Source organism: Felis catus, chromosome D3, assembly GCF_018350175.1.
Source record: "Felis catus isolate Fca126 chromosome D3, F.catus_Fca126_mat1.0, whole genome shotgun sequence".
In the NCBI taxonomy this organism is placed as follows: Eukaryota; Metazoa; Chordata; class Mammalia; order Carnivora; family Felidae; genus Felis; species Felis catus.
In genome coordinates, this window is record NC_058379.1 from 37,054,579 (window position 1) to 37,072,774 (window position 18,196).

The 18,196-nt window shown below is 45.6% G+C and overlaps 1 protein-coding gene across 1 annotated transcript in view; it reads left to right on the plus strand.

The window, feature by feature from the left end:
* The first annotated feature begins 478 nt into the window (after positions 1 to 478).
* LAMA1 (laminin subunit alpha 1) overlaps positions 479 to 18,196 on the plus strand; it is a 168,830-nt gene continuing 151,112 nt past the window's right edge. The window contains exon 1 of the mRNA XM_019814998.3: positions 479 to 680. Coding sequence (XP_019670557.2) covers positions 608 to 680 — 73 coding nt within the window. The 5' untranslated portion in view covers positions 479 to 607. The remainder of the gene's footprint in view (positions 681 to 18,196) is intronic.

Consider the following 18,196-nt stretch of genomic DNA (forward strand, 5'->3'; position numbering starts at 1 on the left):
GTCTGGCGGCCCGGGGCCCGGCGACCTTGCGAGGGAGAGGGGCGCTGGTCAGTTACACTCCGGGGGGCTTTCCGAAGGCTGAGGCACGCAGCCGGCCGGGGGGCGCCGGGGGGCGCGGGCTGCGAGGTAAGGCCGGTCTCGGCAGCGGCGCGTCCTCCCGGCTCCCGGGCCCGGCCTGGGCGCGGAGCCGCCGTGGGGCCGGAAGGGTCGGCAGGGCAAATACTTTCTCGGAATCCACTCGCCCGGACCCACTTCAGCAGATTTTTCTCCTCCTTCTCAGACACTTTCTCCGCCCACCTCTCCCGCTCGGAGGGGGGGGTCACACCCCCGAGTCGGGACGCTCGGGGCACCGCGCAGGGCGGGCGGCCAGCTGGAGCGGCCGGTCCCCGCGGGTCGCCGGGGCCGAGCGAGGGGCCCCATGGGGGAGGGGTGTGCGCGGGCCGGGGCGGGAAGGGGCGGGCGCGGCGGAGGTCGGGGGGGTGTGTCCGAGGGGCCGGCGGGCGGGAGGCCAGAGCCCGGCGGGGAAGGGCGGACTCGCGCTCTGCGGAGAGACCCCGCGCGTGGCCGCGCCTTTCTTCCCGGAGCCCACCCGAACGGCGGCTGCGAGATGCGCGGCAGTGGCGCGGGGGTCGCGCTCCTGGCCTCGCTGCTCTGGGTCGCCGCGCGGTGCCAGCAGAGAGGTGAGACCTGGTCTCCGGTCCCCCGGCGGGCGGGGGCGGCTGCGGGACAAAGCGCGCCGCTTTGCCGCTTGTTGGGTCGGTGCGCTCATCCTCGTTCACCTCCGGCCCGGGGGGATAGCACGCGTGAGTCTCCCGCGCGGCCCGTGGGAATCGTCTCCCTGGCCGAGCCAGAAAGGGCTGGGGACGCCGCCCGGGACGGACGCAGCCCGCTCGTCCGACCCTTGGGCTTGAAACTTCTCGGGCTCCGGGGAGGTCTCGCTCTGTTTTCTGCGATCCAGAGCGCCGCTGAAGCTAGCGGTGCGGGGATGGCGGGAGTCGGGCGGGGGGTACGGGACGGGAGGGGTGGGGGCTCGTTAGGACCCTGCAGCGGTTCCCAGTTCGCAGCCCCGGGCTGCTGGTCGGGCGCGGGCAATGAATGGGAAAAGCATCCTCCGAGTCGCCCTCATTGTCCTGCAGTGGAAAGCCCGCTGGTCCGCGGAGGGGAAAGGGCGGGCTCCTTGGAGCCACTCGCGGCCCAGGTGGGCTAGTGGGGACAAGCCATAGTGAGAAGCGCGCCCCCCGCCAGCTGTCCTGGACTGGGAGTACTCGCCCGCGCGGCCCTGCAGACGGCGTCGGAGCCACAGTTTGCGCCTTCCGAAAGGGCGCTTTATGTGCCACCCCCCGCCCCGAAGTGGCCAAACCAGCTCATTCCCCGCGCGAATTTAGGCCGCGGGGTGAGGGAGCCGGCGGCGACCGGAGGACTTTGCATGCTCGCTCGCTGCAGGGTTCCGTGCTTCCCTGAGCAAGGTTTGCGGAGAACGGAAACCCCAAGCTGATTTTCAAGGCTTCTATCAATGCCGGGAGAGAAACAGAATCCCTCTTTCCCTTTCTGCGGATCACTCCATTCCCCCCCCCCCCCCCCCCACTCGACCCTAGGGTTAAGTCTTCCCAGCGTCGCTTCTACTTGGCTAAGCGGTCACAGTATTTGTTGAATGCATCATAATGGTGCAACATATGACCATGGGCACAGTCCCACAAATATACATTTCATTAAAAAAAAAAAAAAAAAGTACGAGTCAAAAGTAGGTAGGCGGAATGCGAAATACCCTCGTGGGAAAACTGTGTGTTTGGGCATTGTGCTGAGTTGTGAACTCCACAGAAACGTGTCCATCTCATTCATTCAGGCATTCGTGATGAACGCACTGGACCGGAGCTGGCAACACAGCTTTGAATGCCAGGCGCCTGCTCTGCTGGGAGTTGGGCTGGGACATAGAGGGAATTTACATAGTTTTGTGTGCTAGAAAGGAGCCGCAAGAAAGGGCGCTGCAAGCCCAACCCATTTCTCTGGGGTTGTTGAAAGTGAACAAGTCCCAGTTTCCCACACGGTGCACGGAGTGCAGCTTGGCTCAGTTTTATTGTTCTCAGAAATTGAAAGTTCTAGATGGAGGAGATGCCCCGAATGTTTTTCTTGCCCCTAGGAGCCGAGCACTTGGCTCCAGAGGTTATGAATGGTGTTTGGAGAAAGTGGGACCTCATGGGGCTTTCCTGCTTAAGATGCTGTGGGAAGCCACCCACAGCGGGAGCCTTTGAATCTTTCATCACACCGCCTTCCACATTTGCTGGTCTCCACCCCATCAACCAACACTGTGCTTCTTAACAGGCATTTTAAAGGGAGTTTTCATTTAAAAAATAATAGTTTGTGCCCTACATATATAGCAGAAATGATGCGTGTAATGGTATAATTTGGTCATAATAAAATAATCCTGACCTGTATCGCTGATGAGCTAGCTATCTGGTGCCTGCGTTTTTGAAAATGATCATTATCTAACAGCCCTTAGATTATTAGCAGTTCTCTATAATTTCTGCAGTCTCTCTCTGGATCACCTTACAACTCACAGTATAGGACCCAGTGGCTCATTTACCTTGAAATGTAACCTGTTTAAAGTGAGTTATTCCTAAGTCTAAAATAAAAGGTGGTGTGTTTCTTAAAATAAGGTTAAGTCCACAGCTGGCAATTACATAGAATTAAAATTGCTTTGTGGGTTGGCTCATCAGCTTTTCTGTTTTAAGTCCTTCTTTTTTAAAAGTAAAAATAGGTATTTCCAAGCATAGGGGTAAAATGTATTGTGTGAATGAAAGAACATTTACTTGATCATCAAAATGGCATAGCATTCAAATTTAGCATGTATGTACTCACAGTAACATACGTGTGACTTAGGGAATTTCACAGGCACATTTTTCTTTTCTCTGGAGCTGTATTGCCCAGGTAAGGGCCAATAAAAAATATTGGTCTTAGCAGTTGGGAACAAGGATGTGTGTAATAAACATCACTGCCCATCTTCTATATATCCTGGACTTCAGCCCACTCCTTTTCCCTTCCTCTTTTCCAGACATTGAATATAAAGCCTACCACTGTAGCTAATATGACGTGATGAAGAATTCAAATGCCACAAAGAGGTGAAATGAACATATGTACTGTTTTGTGAAGTCTTGTGCCACTCTTAGAATTGTATTGCTATATAAGCACATATCATAAAATGTTGATATACCCACTTATTTCAAGGTAATCATCCTCGAAACACTACCATTTTATAATAATCTTTAAGCTTTAGATGTTTTATTCTCTGGCCTTACTAGCTGGGCGGAATTGGACAAGTTACTTAATGTCCTGTGCTTTGGTTTCACCATCTGCAAAATGGGAATAAATTATAGTGCCTCCCCGGAGAGGCTGTTAATGATAACATGAAACAATGCAAGAAAAGCGCTTGGAACAGTGTTTAGTGCAGGGTTAGCCCTTAAAGTAGGTAATCTACAAGCATCGTTGTTACTATATTACATAGAACTTATGAGGGAGGCCCTCTTAGCTGTATTCTCTGGGATGCATAATCATTTCACAATTTGGAGTCTGGATTTGGAATCAAATAGTCTTGGGCTTTAAGTACCAGACCTGTCCCTCTGATGAGCCATGACCTTGGTTAACATCTTAACATCTCTGAATGTCAGTCTTCCTGTGGATAGGATTCATGTGATTCATGTGGATAGGATTCATGTGATTCAATAACACATGGAAATATTGGTGTGGCGTTGGGCACCTCCTCGTGTCACAGGCATACAACCCGTGACAATGGCTCTTACTGTTATGCCTGTCATGTGTGCCTACCTCCCTCTTTCGTTGCCCACATTCATTGGTCATTAAGACTTGTTGATTTTACCCCCTGAAAATCTGTCTCCACGTTATGTTTTGTTTGGTTTTGTTTTGTTGTCCCCACTACTGACTAGGCTCAGGAATTGTTTATTTTTCCCATGAAATATTGTGATAGTTCTCTCACCAAACCTCCCTCCTCCCCTCTTCTCCGTTCTCTGCACTGCCTTCGCTGTGATTTTTCTAGAAACGCCACCTTATGGGCTTGGCCCGGTGCCCGCACCCCTCGCTGTTTCTCATGTATACACAAAATAACAGGGACATCACACTGGGGATAAACCAAGGAGGATGGGACTCCGGCTGGCCTGTTGTCCCAGAGCTAAGGGCCGTTATTTCAGGCACACTTGTACCTCCTCATAGTCAACCAGTATTTCCTGACACGCAGGCTGTTAAGTGTCAGGCAAGTCTGCTGTTTAGGTTCCAACATCCTGGAAAACCTTCCTGGTCCCCTGGACGCGGAAGTATTTCTTAGATGCTCTTCTCTGAATTCGCAGGGGTCTCTCTGCTCAGTGCACTTGTCATACTTACCTACTTATCATGGTGGTGTAAACAATTGTCTCGCCAACCTGTCTCGCCCGCTGCCTTGAGCTTCTTGAGGCCAGGGACAGTTTTATTCATAATCTGTATGTTCGTTGCTTTGCAACATTCCTCGCAGTTAACAGCCCCCAACTTTGCTGAGCCAAATTGAAATCAATATCTTTACTTACGAATCAATCAACTTAAAATAAGTTTTTGTATAGATAATCCATGCCCATGGAACAAAATCCAAAGAGTACTAAAGGGTATATAGAAAGGGATTAAGCCTTGACTTTTGTCACCTTCTTTTGAGGCAAGCACTACTTTGGTTTCTTGTGTGTTCTTCCATAGATGTTTCTTCACCTAACTCCTAAAAGCAAGCTACTTTATGACACCTACTTCTTCTGTGATGGTATAAGGGAGGACCCAGTTATTTCCTGACAACACGAACAGTGTTCCCCTCTCCACTGCCGCTCCCCATTCCTACTTCAGTGCACCTGTTGCAGGGAATTAATACATCACTTAATGAATGTGCATACTTGTGAACTTCAGTTGACGCTTGTCACCTTCAACTTGTCCCTTCCAACATGGTCTTTGACAGAAAGGTATTGGAGCCGTGTTCCCTAGATCTTTTGGAATTTGAAAAGCCGGCCACCAGGCGATTCCATGACCTTGTACTCATTCTGAAAGTATCGCTTACCATTGCATTGACAAGCTATTCCTTAAGCAGTAAATTCTTTTTAAAAGTATACTGTAGGAGATTTATGATGTAAAGAAGTCAAGTTTGAGGATACTTCTATTCGAAGTTTAGAATGGTGTGTTATTTCACCAACTCAGTATGATTTGTTACTGGAACACCTATGGGAGACACAGAAAATTTTAATTGTTTTGAGTTTATTTATCTTTGAGAAGAGAGAGCACATGCACGTAAGCAGGGAAGGGACCGAGAGAGAGAGAGAGAGAGAGAGAGAGAGAGAGAGAGAGACAGAATCCCAAGCAGGCTGTGTGCTGTCAGCTCAGAGCCTGACTTGGGACTCCCACGAACCGTGAGATCATGACCTGAGCCAAAATCAAGAGTCAGAAGCTCCACTGTCTGAGCCGCCCAGGAGCTCCCTAAAATTTAATTAAATTTATGCTGAGGGTGACAGTGCCCAGAGTAACCATTTAATAGCACAGAATCCTTCCACTTGAGTCTTTGTTGTTTTCTTTTTTTTTTCAAGGCTGGGTCAGGAGAGCTTTCTTTGGGTTAACTTGTTCCCAGTGATTTTGTGTCTTGCTTGGGGGCAGAAGACAGACAATGGAGGCAGTGAGAATCCAAATCAACTCGGTGGATGACATTCTTGCCTGGGTAAGCATTTACCTCAGAGTGTTCATCCAGAAACTGTGGTGTGGAAATTCATAAAATCCTGGCTTCGGCACGTGTGCGCGCCTTATTTATTTATTTTTTTCGTTTTTTTCTTTTCTGAATCTACTGTTTGAAGTTTGAATCTCTTCATTCCTGAAGTATCTTTGAAGTCTGATCTTTTGGCCTAGCAGGCAGTGGGACTCAAATTCTTGTGCCAGAGAACCTCCTGCATTGCTGGTGGGAATGTCAAATTTAGATCAATGAGTATTTATAGCAAATGCCATCGTTCCCCATTCCCTGAAGTATTTCCTGCATTTTGTTGCACCGTTCCCTAATTTCCTGTCAGAACCTCAGGAAATTCTCCGCAACAATAAAGAAGATGCTGGAGTTTAGCAGATCATTTTTGGTTAAAAGAGAACATTTGGGGGGAGGGGGGACCTCCTCACGTCACAATGCTGATTATTACATAGCACACGCTTTTAAATGTCTTCCAACGTTTTCATAGTGACAGAATTTGACTAACAGCGATTATCTTGTTACCTCAGGCCCAGCACTTACAATCACTTCCCTCAGGATTTCCCCTAGTTTCTGACCTTCTTTCTGTTCCCTTGGCTGCGTCTACTTTTTCTTTTTCTTTTTTTGTATCCCCTTATCCAGATTGTCTCCCTGAATTTTTGTTCCTTCCTTTAAACGATTCCCTGATTTTTTTTTTTAAATTTGTTTCTCCTTGTTTGACTGCAAATAGTCACCAGCTGTCTAAACTAACTATGACCAACCACTTGTAATATATTTTTAAGGTTTTTTAAAAAAATGTACTTATTTTGAGAGAGTGAGAGATTGAGAATGAGAGGAGGGAAGGAGCAGAGATAGAGGGAGAGAGAAGCCCAAGCAGGCTCTGTGCTGCCAAGTGCCCAGAGTGTGGGCTTTGATCTCGTGTGAGATCATGACCTGAGCCAAAATCAAGAGTCGGACACTTAGCTGACTGAACCACCCAGGTGCCCCCCAGCCGCTTTTTAAAATGTTTATTTATTTTTGAGAGAGAGAATATGAGAGCACAAGTGGGGGAGGTGCAGAGAGAGAGGGGGGCAGAGGATCTGAAGCGGGCTCTGTGCTGATGGTAGAGAGCCCGATGTGGGGCTCGAACTCACAAACGGTGAGATCATGACCTGAGCTGAAGTTGGATGCTCAACCAAGTGAGCCACCCAAGGGCTCCCCCAGCCACTTCTAATAAGTCTGATGCCCACATGCTTTCTCCTAATGTGCTCTAACACTGCCGTTAGGCCAGTGCTGCTGAAGCCTTGCTGTCATCGTGTGCCCCCTTGGCCCATCCAGTTCCAACTCCTGCCACGGCCATGGCCCTCCATAGCCCGTCTGGCTCAGTCAGGACTACCTAGCCTTATCCACAACTTTGTCTATCCCAAACGCCTCCTTCCTCCGTTACTGCAAGTAGTGTATGGACTTCCAGCTGTCTGATTGGTCTGCATTACCCCCTTACCCTAATTGCACCCCCGTTTCTTACCTAAAACCCAACCTGACCACCCAGCACAGCCTGCAGCTTGCCTTGTTACGATGCCCTGTATCAACTGTCCTGTGTCTGGGTTTGCGTGTGTGTGTGTGTGTGTGTGTGTGTGTGTGTGTGACAAGTTAGGGATCCCACTCAGCCAGAGTTGCCTTCTGATCCTCTTTTGGATGGCTTGCCTAGAATTTTGTCAGCCAAGGTCAAAAAGAAGGGGTATTTTTCCTGCAAAGGTCAAAACCTTAGCTCCCTGCACTTCATGCAATACACAAATAACTTGAGGGTATGAGGTTCTTGTGCTCAGACCTGAACCATTGGCAGTGGGGGGTGGCACTGCCCACAAATGCTCCAGAGATGGTGGGGTTGCCTTAACAACCATAAAACCCTTACCCAGCCCCTAGATTGGCTAATAACTAATAAATAAGTTATTTCCTGGGCGCCTGGGTTGCTCAGTCTGTTAAGCATCCGACTTCAGCTCAGGTTATGATCTCGTGGTCCGTGAGTTCGAGCCCCGCGTCGGGCTCTGTGCTGACAGCTCAGGGCCCGGAGCCTGCTTCAGATTCTGTGTCTCCTTATCTCTCAGCCCCTCCCCCACTCACGCTCTATCTCTCTGTGTTTCTCAAAAATGAATAAATGTTAAAAAAATTTAAAAGAAAAGTTATTTCCACAACTCTTTCTGCCACTTGGCTTACCTTCTGTCCCCATTACTATGCACTATGGTCGGCTAGCACTCTTTCTCCACCCTCAGAATTCCCCTGTCTAGCTTTCCAGCCCCTTTATTCTGAACCTCTAATTTTGGCATTTCTTTTTTCTTTTTCAAATGAGGTATAATTGACATATTACATATATTAGTTTCAAGTGTACAACATAATGATTCGATGTTTGTATATATCGCAAAAGTGATCACCATGATAAGTATAGTTAGCATCCATTCCCATACGTAGTTACACATTTTTCTTCTTGTGATGTGAACTTTTTTAAGATTTACTCCTTTTGCAACTTTCAAATACGCAACAGGGTATTATTAACTATGGTCACCATGCTTCACGTTACTTCCCCAGGAATTGTTTATTTATAGCTGGAAGTTTGTACCTTTTGACCTCCTCCATCCAAACACCATCTCTGTTTTTGCACAAAATCTAGTTTTCCCAGCTCCTGACAACTGTACTTCTGGATTCATGGGTATTCTTTTGTTCATTTTAGAGGTGTGGGGTGGAGGGGAGTTCAAGATATTCACAAACATGCGAAATGCCTTTAGAAGCTTCCATAGCTTTTCTTAAAGGGAGTTAGCATTTTAAATAGCTAATACCTTCTTAGGGTAGGGAATAATATTTTCTTGTGAGATAGCTATTTCTATTCCATATTTCTAATTTTTGTCCTTGTGTTTGCTAATTCACTTATCCATTCATGCAAGGAACATACACTGGGACCCCGTTGTACAAAGGACCCCGATGTCTCTTGAGGACCCTGTTCTCAGCTGCCTTCCTTGCTGCAATCCCAGGCATTTCTTGATGATGTTGGTAGACTAGCTTTTGAAGTCCACAGAATTGAAAAGTGCATATGACAAAAAAAAAAAAAAAAAAAAAATTCTCCAGGAGAAATAATGGGCAGAGAAGAAATGGAGGGATTAAGGTCTCATTTGTAGATGTTACCATTATATTTTGTTTCCTTTAGTCATGTCGGTTCACCATGACCTGAGCAGGCTGAGTCTTGGGGCAGGGAAGGGCGGGAGATCGTGAGACAGAGAATGTTCAGCGTTAGCTGGAGCTGCAGGAGCAGCTCTTCTACACCAAACACCCTGTTAGGTGATGTCTGTTTCCTTAGGCTTCCTTTTGTGGGAAACTCGGAGCTCACCTGTTTGGCTGGCTCTTCTCTGTGCTCCAGGTGAAGAGGTACAATTAGTACAGTTCTCTCCCTGGGCTGCACATTAGAATTTAACAACATCAACGCCCAGGTCCTGCCCCCACGGATTATAATTTATGGGGTCTGGGGTGGTGGCTGGTCATTTGCACTTTAAAAATGCTCCAGAGGTGATTCCTCTGTGTAGCCAGGGTTGAAAGGCACTATGTGAATGTCGTAAACTCAGCCGTGCCAGTGAAATGCAATCGTACAGCAATGCAGGTTTGGTAACTTATCCATGGAGGCAGATCAGGGACACTGACCCCACTGAGCCTGCCGTAGCTGGGAGGCTAATGCTTTGTGTGCGCGGATACTGAGCGCTTATACCCAAGCACCATCCTTGTTCGCTTCATGTGTGTTTCATGTGATTCCCATTGCACCGGGAAGTGGAGATGATACTAAACACCACAAAGTTGTGAGGGATCCCCACACTCACAGCCTGTGTCATTAAAGTTGTTCAGAGAAACAGATTCTTCTTTGTGTCCCAGGAGCCCCTCAACAAGTGTGTGTCACCAGTAAGTGCTCAGCGGATGTATAGTAATTGCTGCAATTCTGGTTTAAATGAGCAGTTTCAGTCTCTGCTGACTTAGTCACATATAAAGGCCCTTCTTTCTTTAAAATCCTTCCTGATAGGGGGGCACCTGGGTGGCTCAGTTGGTTAAACGTTCCACTTCGGCTCAGGTCCTGATCTCATGGTTTGTGAGTTCGAGCCCCGTGTCGGGCTCTGTGCTGACAGCTCAGAGGCTGGAGCCTGCTGTAGATTCAGTGTCTCCTTCTCTTTCTCTGCCCCCTCGGCTCACATTCTGCCTCTTTCTCTCTTTAAATAAATAAATGTTAAAAAAATTTTTTTAAATCCTTCCTGATCAAATATGACATTTAGATTCCCTTCCGTCTGGGAACAAGATCTGGTCTTGTAGGGCTCAGCGGTTGACGGATGGATTATTTTTCAGTCTTTACAGGATCCATCAAAAATTTAGTAAATCCATCCCATATATGGGCACTATCTGGTGCCATATCCCTCTCTCCCAACTCCTTTAGAAGGACAAGCCACAGGTGCCTTTTTCTCTGTGTTTATCTGGGTCACCCCCTTCTCCCCAGATCCAATCTGCACCTTCTCAGGTCCGGTGACAACAAAGTCCAGCTGTCCTTACTCACCTGCTTCCCTATCCTTCTCTGATCTTGTCTTTAATTGATGATCCATTTTGCATTTGCTTCCTGCTTCCCTTCAGAAATTTGGGTTTTTTTCCCAATGTTTGGCTTAATATTTCCCTTCTAGCTCCACCCAAACTCACTCCCTCCACCTATACACCACATACACTGCCTACCAAACACACACCTCTGTCTTGACCTTGCAGACCAGCTCCCAGCTAAAGATACCTAGAGAGGTATTGTACTAACTAACCCCAGACTGACAGAACCAGAGTCTGGACCTGGGCCCATCTTATGGGGAGAGGGGTGGGCAAATTCTGCTGGAGGGACCAGCCCAGCTGCAGGTGCTGAGATGAAATCTGATGTAGCCAATAAGAGCCCAGAAAGCTAAGTCCCCATGTGTTTGTGAAGTTGGCCATGTTCATCCCATTCTTGTTGAATGGCTTCTCACTCTCTGTGAGCAGGACTTCCAGGGCTGTGTGCTCAGACCCCTCCTTAGCTTCTTCTCCCACTGCTAACCCTATTTTGGCCATTCTGAGATATCTCATGTTCCCACAATGGGACATGGTGGCTTGCATCTGTGAGCCTTGAGCACACTGTTCTATCTAGTACATGGAAAGGCGTTTCTTTCACCCGTGGCTCCCTGACTTACCCGGCTCCACCCATTCAGGCTTTGTGCCTGCTTGTTGCCGTAGCAGTTTGTTCATACACCTGCTGGGCTCATCGTTTTGTAACTGTTTGTTAACTTGTCTGTCTCTCCTTGAGGGTAGAGATTTTGTTCTTATTTCCAATAACCAGCACAGTGCCTGGCATTTAGTGTTGATTCTGTAAATACTAGTTGGGTGAATGAATGGAAGTCCCAGTGCAGACAAGCAACAGGAGTACAAAGGAGTCTGGTGGGCGTTACTTAGGGATCCGGGCACACAGGGAGTTGGGATTAGGGAAGTCACCAAGCAGAGTGATCATCAGTGGCAGGGAAAGGACAGGGTGCCATCTCAGGAAGGCTGGATGGCAGGATTCAAGGATGGGGAGCACGGAAGAATTCAGGTAATGAAATGGAGCAGGGGGAGGGTGAACAAACATTTTTGGGGACCAAGAGCTGAGCTCGCATTCTAAACCAGAACACGTGATCAGGGACAACCTGAAATAAGAAATCCAGATACTTTTCGTGTTCACAGATGGCATCCAAATATGGAGACAGAAGAGCCACAGAATCCAGTAATTAGAAGGTGCTGAATAACTTGAAGAGGTTATTAATCTGGGCTTTTTTTTTCTATCTACTAATTTAGTACAAAGCAAAAATGGATTACATTCTTATAATTAAAATAATGACTGATGGTGAATATTGAATACAGATTTAAAACCCTGATTATATTTAACAAAGTCTTACTTATAGATTTGGAGTTACTACCTCCTAAGCATCTCAAGGCAGCCATTTATTAACACGCACAGGCAAAAAGTATTCAGATTTCTAGAATGTTCCATACACCGGTGACTTGGGGTTTTTGCACCCCCAGTGCTTGTAGTCAAATGAACATGAGAAATACCCGACGGATCCTGCTGCGTGTGCTCCTCAGCTCAGATCTGGGAGAGATTTTTGTTTCTGAACGCCTCAAACGCCAATATAACTCATCTTACGGCTTTAGAATAATATCACCATAAGCAGAAAGAGAACTGATTCACCACTACATTTCTGCTGCACTGGGTTTTCTTTTGAAGAAGGTGGCTTGCAGCACTTTGGTTTCTGCACCAATTTCCCTACGCTGATTTTGTTACACAAGATGCTTAGGTTCTTTTTCGGTGAATGATGGTACCCACTGAGAAGTCTGAGATACATGAGAATTCACTGCTCCCTGCAATCTAACCCACTAGATGATGTCAGATGCACAGCTTACACATTATACATTATTAACATACTGTAATTAGCAGTCAGGTAAGAAAAAATGCCATACCCAATGAATCTGATAGAATTACAGTTTTCTGTCCTTTGGGGTGTTAAGACTTCTTCCTTGAATCAGCATCAAGCAATATGCAACCTTCCAAAGCCTCTGTCTGGATCCAGGACATTTTAGGGATCAGTCCTCAGGTGGCATCACCATCTTCAGAATGAAGGCTACAGACTGCATGATTTTATACCCTGTACATGCAAAGGTGAGGAGACACTCCGACATATTTTAATGGTTTTATTGGGGTATAGTTACATACCATAAAATTCTACCAATTGGATGTGTACTGTGCAGTGTTTTTTTAAGTAAATTTTTAGAGTGTCGTACTGTCATTGCCACAATCTGTTGTGGAATATTTCCAAGACTTCAAAAGGGTCCTTTCCACTCAGTCCCCACCTTCACCCTCACCTTGGCCCCAAGCAATCATCTGCTTTCTGTACTTTTTGATTTGCCTTTTCTGGAAATTTCATACGCATAGAGTCATACGGTGTATATTCTTTTATGTCTATCTTCTTTTGTTTAAATGGTATTTTCTAGGTTGATCTAGATTGTGGGGTGGACCTGGAGTTTGTTATAATTTATTGCTGAATACTGTTCCATTTTGCAGATAGCCACATTAATTTAATTTCGTTAATTTATTTTTTGAGAGAGAGAGAATGTGCATGAGTGGGGGAAGGGGCAGAGAGAGAGGAAGAAAGAGAATTTTAAGCAGGCTCCATGCTTAGCGAGGAGCCCAGCACAGGGCTCTATCCCACGACCCTGGGATCACGACCTGAGCCAAAATCAAGAGTCAGACGCTCAACTGACTGAGCCACCTAGGCTCACCCATCAGGAGCCATCAGGCTCAATTGACTGAGCCACCCATAGCCACATTTTTTTTTTTTTTAAATCCAGTCACCAGTTGGTGGAAATTTTGATTATTTCTAATTTGGGGCTATTAGGAATAATGCTATAAACATGAGCATTCAAGTCCTCCTGTAGTCATGTTTCATTTCTCCTGAGTGAAATTGCTAAGAGCAGAATATAGGTCATATGGGAAGTTTATGTTAACTTTTTAAAGAGACTGAGATTATTTTCCAAAGTGGCTGCACCATTTCTACGTTTCTACCGGTGGTGTATGAGAATTCCAGCTCCCCTACATCTTTACCAACACTGCACATCGTCTGTCTTTCTGATTGGAGACATTTTTGTGGCTGTGAACTGGTATCCTGTGCTTTCACTTGCATTTCCCTCATAATTAATGACATTGAGAATTTTTCATGTGCTTCCTAGCTATTCATATACCTTCTGTGGTGAAATACCTGTTCCAGCGTTTTGCCCAGTTTTTATTGGGTTTTTCTGTTTTTGGAGTATTGAGTTATAAAAGTTCTTCATATTTTCTGGATACAAGTCTTTTATCAGAAATGTGATTTGAAAGTATTTTTTCTCAGCTTATTACTTGTCTTTGGTTTTTATTGTCTTTATTTTTTTAAAGATTTTATTTTTAAGTCGTCTCTACACCCAACATGGGACTCAAATTTACAACACTGAGATCAAGAGTCACATGCTCTACTGAGTCAACCAGGTGCCCCTAGCTATTTAAAAAAAATTTTTTTTTTAAATTTTCAAGTTAGTTAACATACAGTGTAGTCTTGACTTTGAGAGCAGAACCCAGTGACTCATCACTTACATATAACACTCAGTGTTCATTCCAACGAGTGCCCTCCTTAATGCCCATCACCCATTTAACCCAGCCCCTAGATTTTCTTAATAGTGTGTTTTGAATCGCCAAAGTTTTTAAAATTTTATTTTAGGTCCATTTTATCTTTTTTTTTTCCTCTTATGGATTGTTCTTTTGGTGTCATATTTAAGAATTTTTTGCCCAATCCAAGGTCACAAAGATTTTCTCCTCTATTTTCTTCTAGAAGTTTTAACGTTTAGCTCTTACATTTAGGTCTATGATCCATTTTGAGTTACCTTTTATGTACAGTGAGGAGCCAGTATCTAAATTTGTTTTTTGCATATGGATATACAACAGTCCCAAACATTTGTTGAAAAGACAAAGTTGCCTTGGCATTTTGCCAAAAATCAATTTGCCGTACGTATGAGTGTATATTTCCAGACTGTATTTCATTCCATTGATTCATATGTATTTTCCCATGCTAACACCATGCTGTCTGGATTACTTTCATTTTATAGTAAACTTTGAAATCTGTAGTGTAAGACATTCAATTTTGTTTACTTTTTCTAAATTGCTTTGAGAGTTTCAGGTCTTTTGCATTTCCACTAGTAACAGCTTGTCAATTTCTTTTTATTTTTTTTAATTTTTAAAAATGCTTATTTATTTTTGAGAGAGAGGGACAGAGTGTGAGTGGGGGAGGAGCAGAGAGAGAGAGGGAGACACAGAATCTGAAGCAGGCTCCAGGCTCCGAGCTGTCAGCACAGAGCCCGATGTGGGGCTCGAACTCACGAACTGCGAGATCATGACCTGAGCCGAAGTTAGATGCTTAACCGACTGAGCCACCCAGGCACCCCACAGCTTGTCAATTTCTACAAAAGATGCCAGCTGAGATTTTGATAGGAAGTGGATTGAATCTAAAGATGAATTTGGGGAGAATTGCTGTCTGATAATATTGAGTCTTCCTATCTATGAATAAAAAACATCTCTTCAGGGGTGCCTGGGTGACTCAGTTGGTTAAGCGTCCAACTCTTGATCTCAGCTCAGGTCTTGATATCAGGGTTGTGAGTCTGAGTCTTGCATTGGGGTCTGAACTGGGCATGAAGTCTACTTAAAAAAAAAATGAACCGTCTCTTTGTTCATTTAGGTCTTCTTTAATTTCTCTCAGAAATGTTTTGTAGTTTGCAGTGTGTTGGTCTTAAATTTCTTTTGTTAAATTATTTTCTTAAGTATTAAGAATTAAGTATTAAGAATTTCTTAAGAAATTCTTTGCGAATAAAAAAATCTGGGACGTATGGAGAGCTGATCAAGTCCTCCTTTGCACTCATGTTTCCGGGACATCCCTGTTAGGTGTTTGGCTGGTCAGCTCGATGTAGCTTGCACTTCAGGGACTGCAATCACAGGCCAGCAAAACCTCAAGCAATCCCCATTCATTTATATGTTTTCTGTTGAATTTACTATTTTTATGACAGCATCATTGTGTTTCCACTCTCTGCTCCAAATGGGGTCAGCCGTCAGTCCCTAGCAGTGAAGCTGCTGATGCCCAGGCTTGCACTGCCCTGGTAATCCACCATGGTGGTGAAGAGTTGGGTAAGGGTTCAGCAGCCCGGGCAGAAGGCTGATCTTGCCCGCTGGTCTTAACCTGAAACCCTGGCAGCTTTTCATAAAGAACAACTCCTCAATTTGTTGTTGGTCTTTGGTTGATTTCAGAGTCCTAAAACAGTTGTTTTTAAACATTTTGTCCAATTACATATTTTTTTTTTCGGGGGAGGATTTGCCAACCTCTCTATTGTGCCATTGCCAGAAGTCTCTCTTAAAATGTTTTAACTTTTATAGATTCCTCTCACCACCAGTGAGAGTCCATTTTTTGCTTGCTTGCTTGTTTTTTTTTTTTTTTTTAAGAGAGAGCGAGCATGCATGTGCATAAGTGGGAGAAGGGAGAGGGGCAGAGAGAGAGAATCTCAAGCAGGCTCCACGCGGAGCATGTTTTCCACACCCCTGGGATCATGACCGGAACCGAATTCAAGAGCTGGATACTCAACTGACTCAGCAACCCCGGAGCCCTGAGAGTTCATTTCTATTACCTATTATGCCATTAGCAACCCACTAGTTTTCTGTCCATTTCTGATATACTTCTTGTTAATTAGCAAAATGCTGGTGTTGATGGAGACAGATAACAGAACACTATCTATGATGGGCACCTCTGGAATATGAGCAGTCTTCCTGACTGGAGTACGAGCTGACTACCCCCCAGAGGAACCTCACCAACTTTAACACTAGCTGCATCTGGGTAGTTTAACCTAAGACACACACACACACACACACACACACACACACACACACACACACTGTCTCAGTCTTTATACTGAAGTATCTTAAAGTAAATTTCAGATATTAGACCTGTTACCATTTATACTTAAGTAGATGTTCATCGTGAGTCAAACTTCAGTTTAGATCCTCATTTTGACTAATTGTCAGCATATGCAAGTGAAAGGGAACTCTGGGAAATGCAATCCCCACGAGGAAATGAACACCACATTTAAAGAAGTGCTGTATTGGCAGCCTGGGAGCGTGGTCCCAGAAGTTGGAAGAAGGGCTAACATTCTCCTGACACAAATGAGGCCCCCTAAACTTGCCAACTTCTTTGGAGAGAGAGCCAGAGGTGTGGAGGAAACACAGAGGGAGGTCTGTGCTAAGGTGTGGGAAGGGGAGGGAAGGACCGAGAAGGTGAGGGCTGAGGAAACGGAAAACCGTGTGGACCCTGCAACTTGAGCTTGAACCAAGATACTTAGAATGGGAAACGTGTGTAAGCCACAGTGGAGAGTAAAGATGGGCCATTTGGTTTTTACTCATTTGTTCTAAAAGAAAATGTGCTACAGAAGATGTATATCAATGTGGTTTATTTGAGAGTAGTAGTCTATTAACCCAGAATCTGGGTTCTGGTTTCCTCATTACTAACGTGTGGAGATATAGTAAATTTTCCTTGCCTGTAATATCATGATAAAATACAATATAGAGAAGAACTTAAAAAATAAAGGGTTAATATGGGGTACCTGGGTGGCTCAGTCAGTTAAGCATCTGACTCTTGATTTCGTCTCGGGCCATGATCCCGTGATTCATGAGATTAAGCCCCATGTCAGTCTCTGCACTGAGCGTGGAGCCTGCTTGGGATTCGCTCTCTCTCCCTCTATCTTTGCCCCTTTCCTGCTCATGCACACACACACTCTCTCTCTCAAACTAAATAAACTTTTTTCAAAAAAGGGTACTGCTGTAGTGATGAACTGTGTCTCCTTGACCTTCCCTACCTATCTCCACCTGTTTTCTTCACCAGAATGGGGAGCTGGCCCCACCTTCTTTGAATGGCCCTGCCTGTGCCTTCGGAGGTGCTCTTGAAAACTCTTCCTGATCCTTCTGTCACCTAGACCTACATTTTCTCCCGGAAGCTCAAATGCAAGGTTCCAAGGCAGCCAGGGAAAAGATGTCACACTGTCCTCTCCAACCCACCCCTCCCCACCTTGTGCAAAGCCCTCCCCACAGGCCTCTGTGAAAAGACACCTGGTCAGAGTGCCCAGCAACCTGCAGGATTCAGGCTTAGAGGGTGACTCTCCATCAGAGTTAGACCATGCCAAGTAAATATCCTTCTTTTAAATTAAAAAAAATTTTTTTAATGTTTATTTATATTTGATAGAGAGAGAGAGAGAGAGACAGAGGTTGAGCAGAGGAGGGACAGAGGGACACGTAGACACAGAATCCGAAGCAGGCTCCAGGCTCCAAGCTGTTAGCACAGAGCCCGATGCGGAGCTCTAACTCACGAGCAGTGAGATCATGACCTGAGCCGAAGTCAGACGCTTAACTGACCGAGCCACCCAGGCCCCTCTCTTCTTTTAAATTTTAACATTATATTGTAAGCATTTCGCTGTGTCTTCAACATATCGTTTGCAATATGACTGAAGCAGGCCAGTGGCAGATTATTCGCATGGAACAGGGCAGAGGAATCAAGCCACTGGTTTGCTTTAATAGATTTCACTGGTTGATGCTCATTTGAACTTTTTTGTTCATCTGTTGTGTCTTCAGTTGGGGAACTCTTGAAGATTCTGCTTCTCTTTCCAGTAAGCCAAAAGCCTTTGTTTAACTGAAGCACCCTGTTCCCTCTAGAAATAGCTGCTCAGCGTCTCCAAGACGTGAATGCAGGATGGGGAGTCTGGGGTTCTGTTGAAGTAGTGACAGAAAACTGCTGGAGGAAACATGATCTTACTAATTAGTCTGCGGATCTTTATGCCAAGGCTTGGCTGAATTAGCCAACCCCA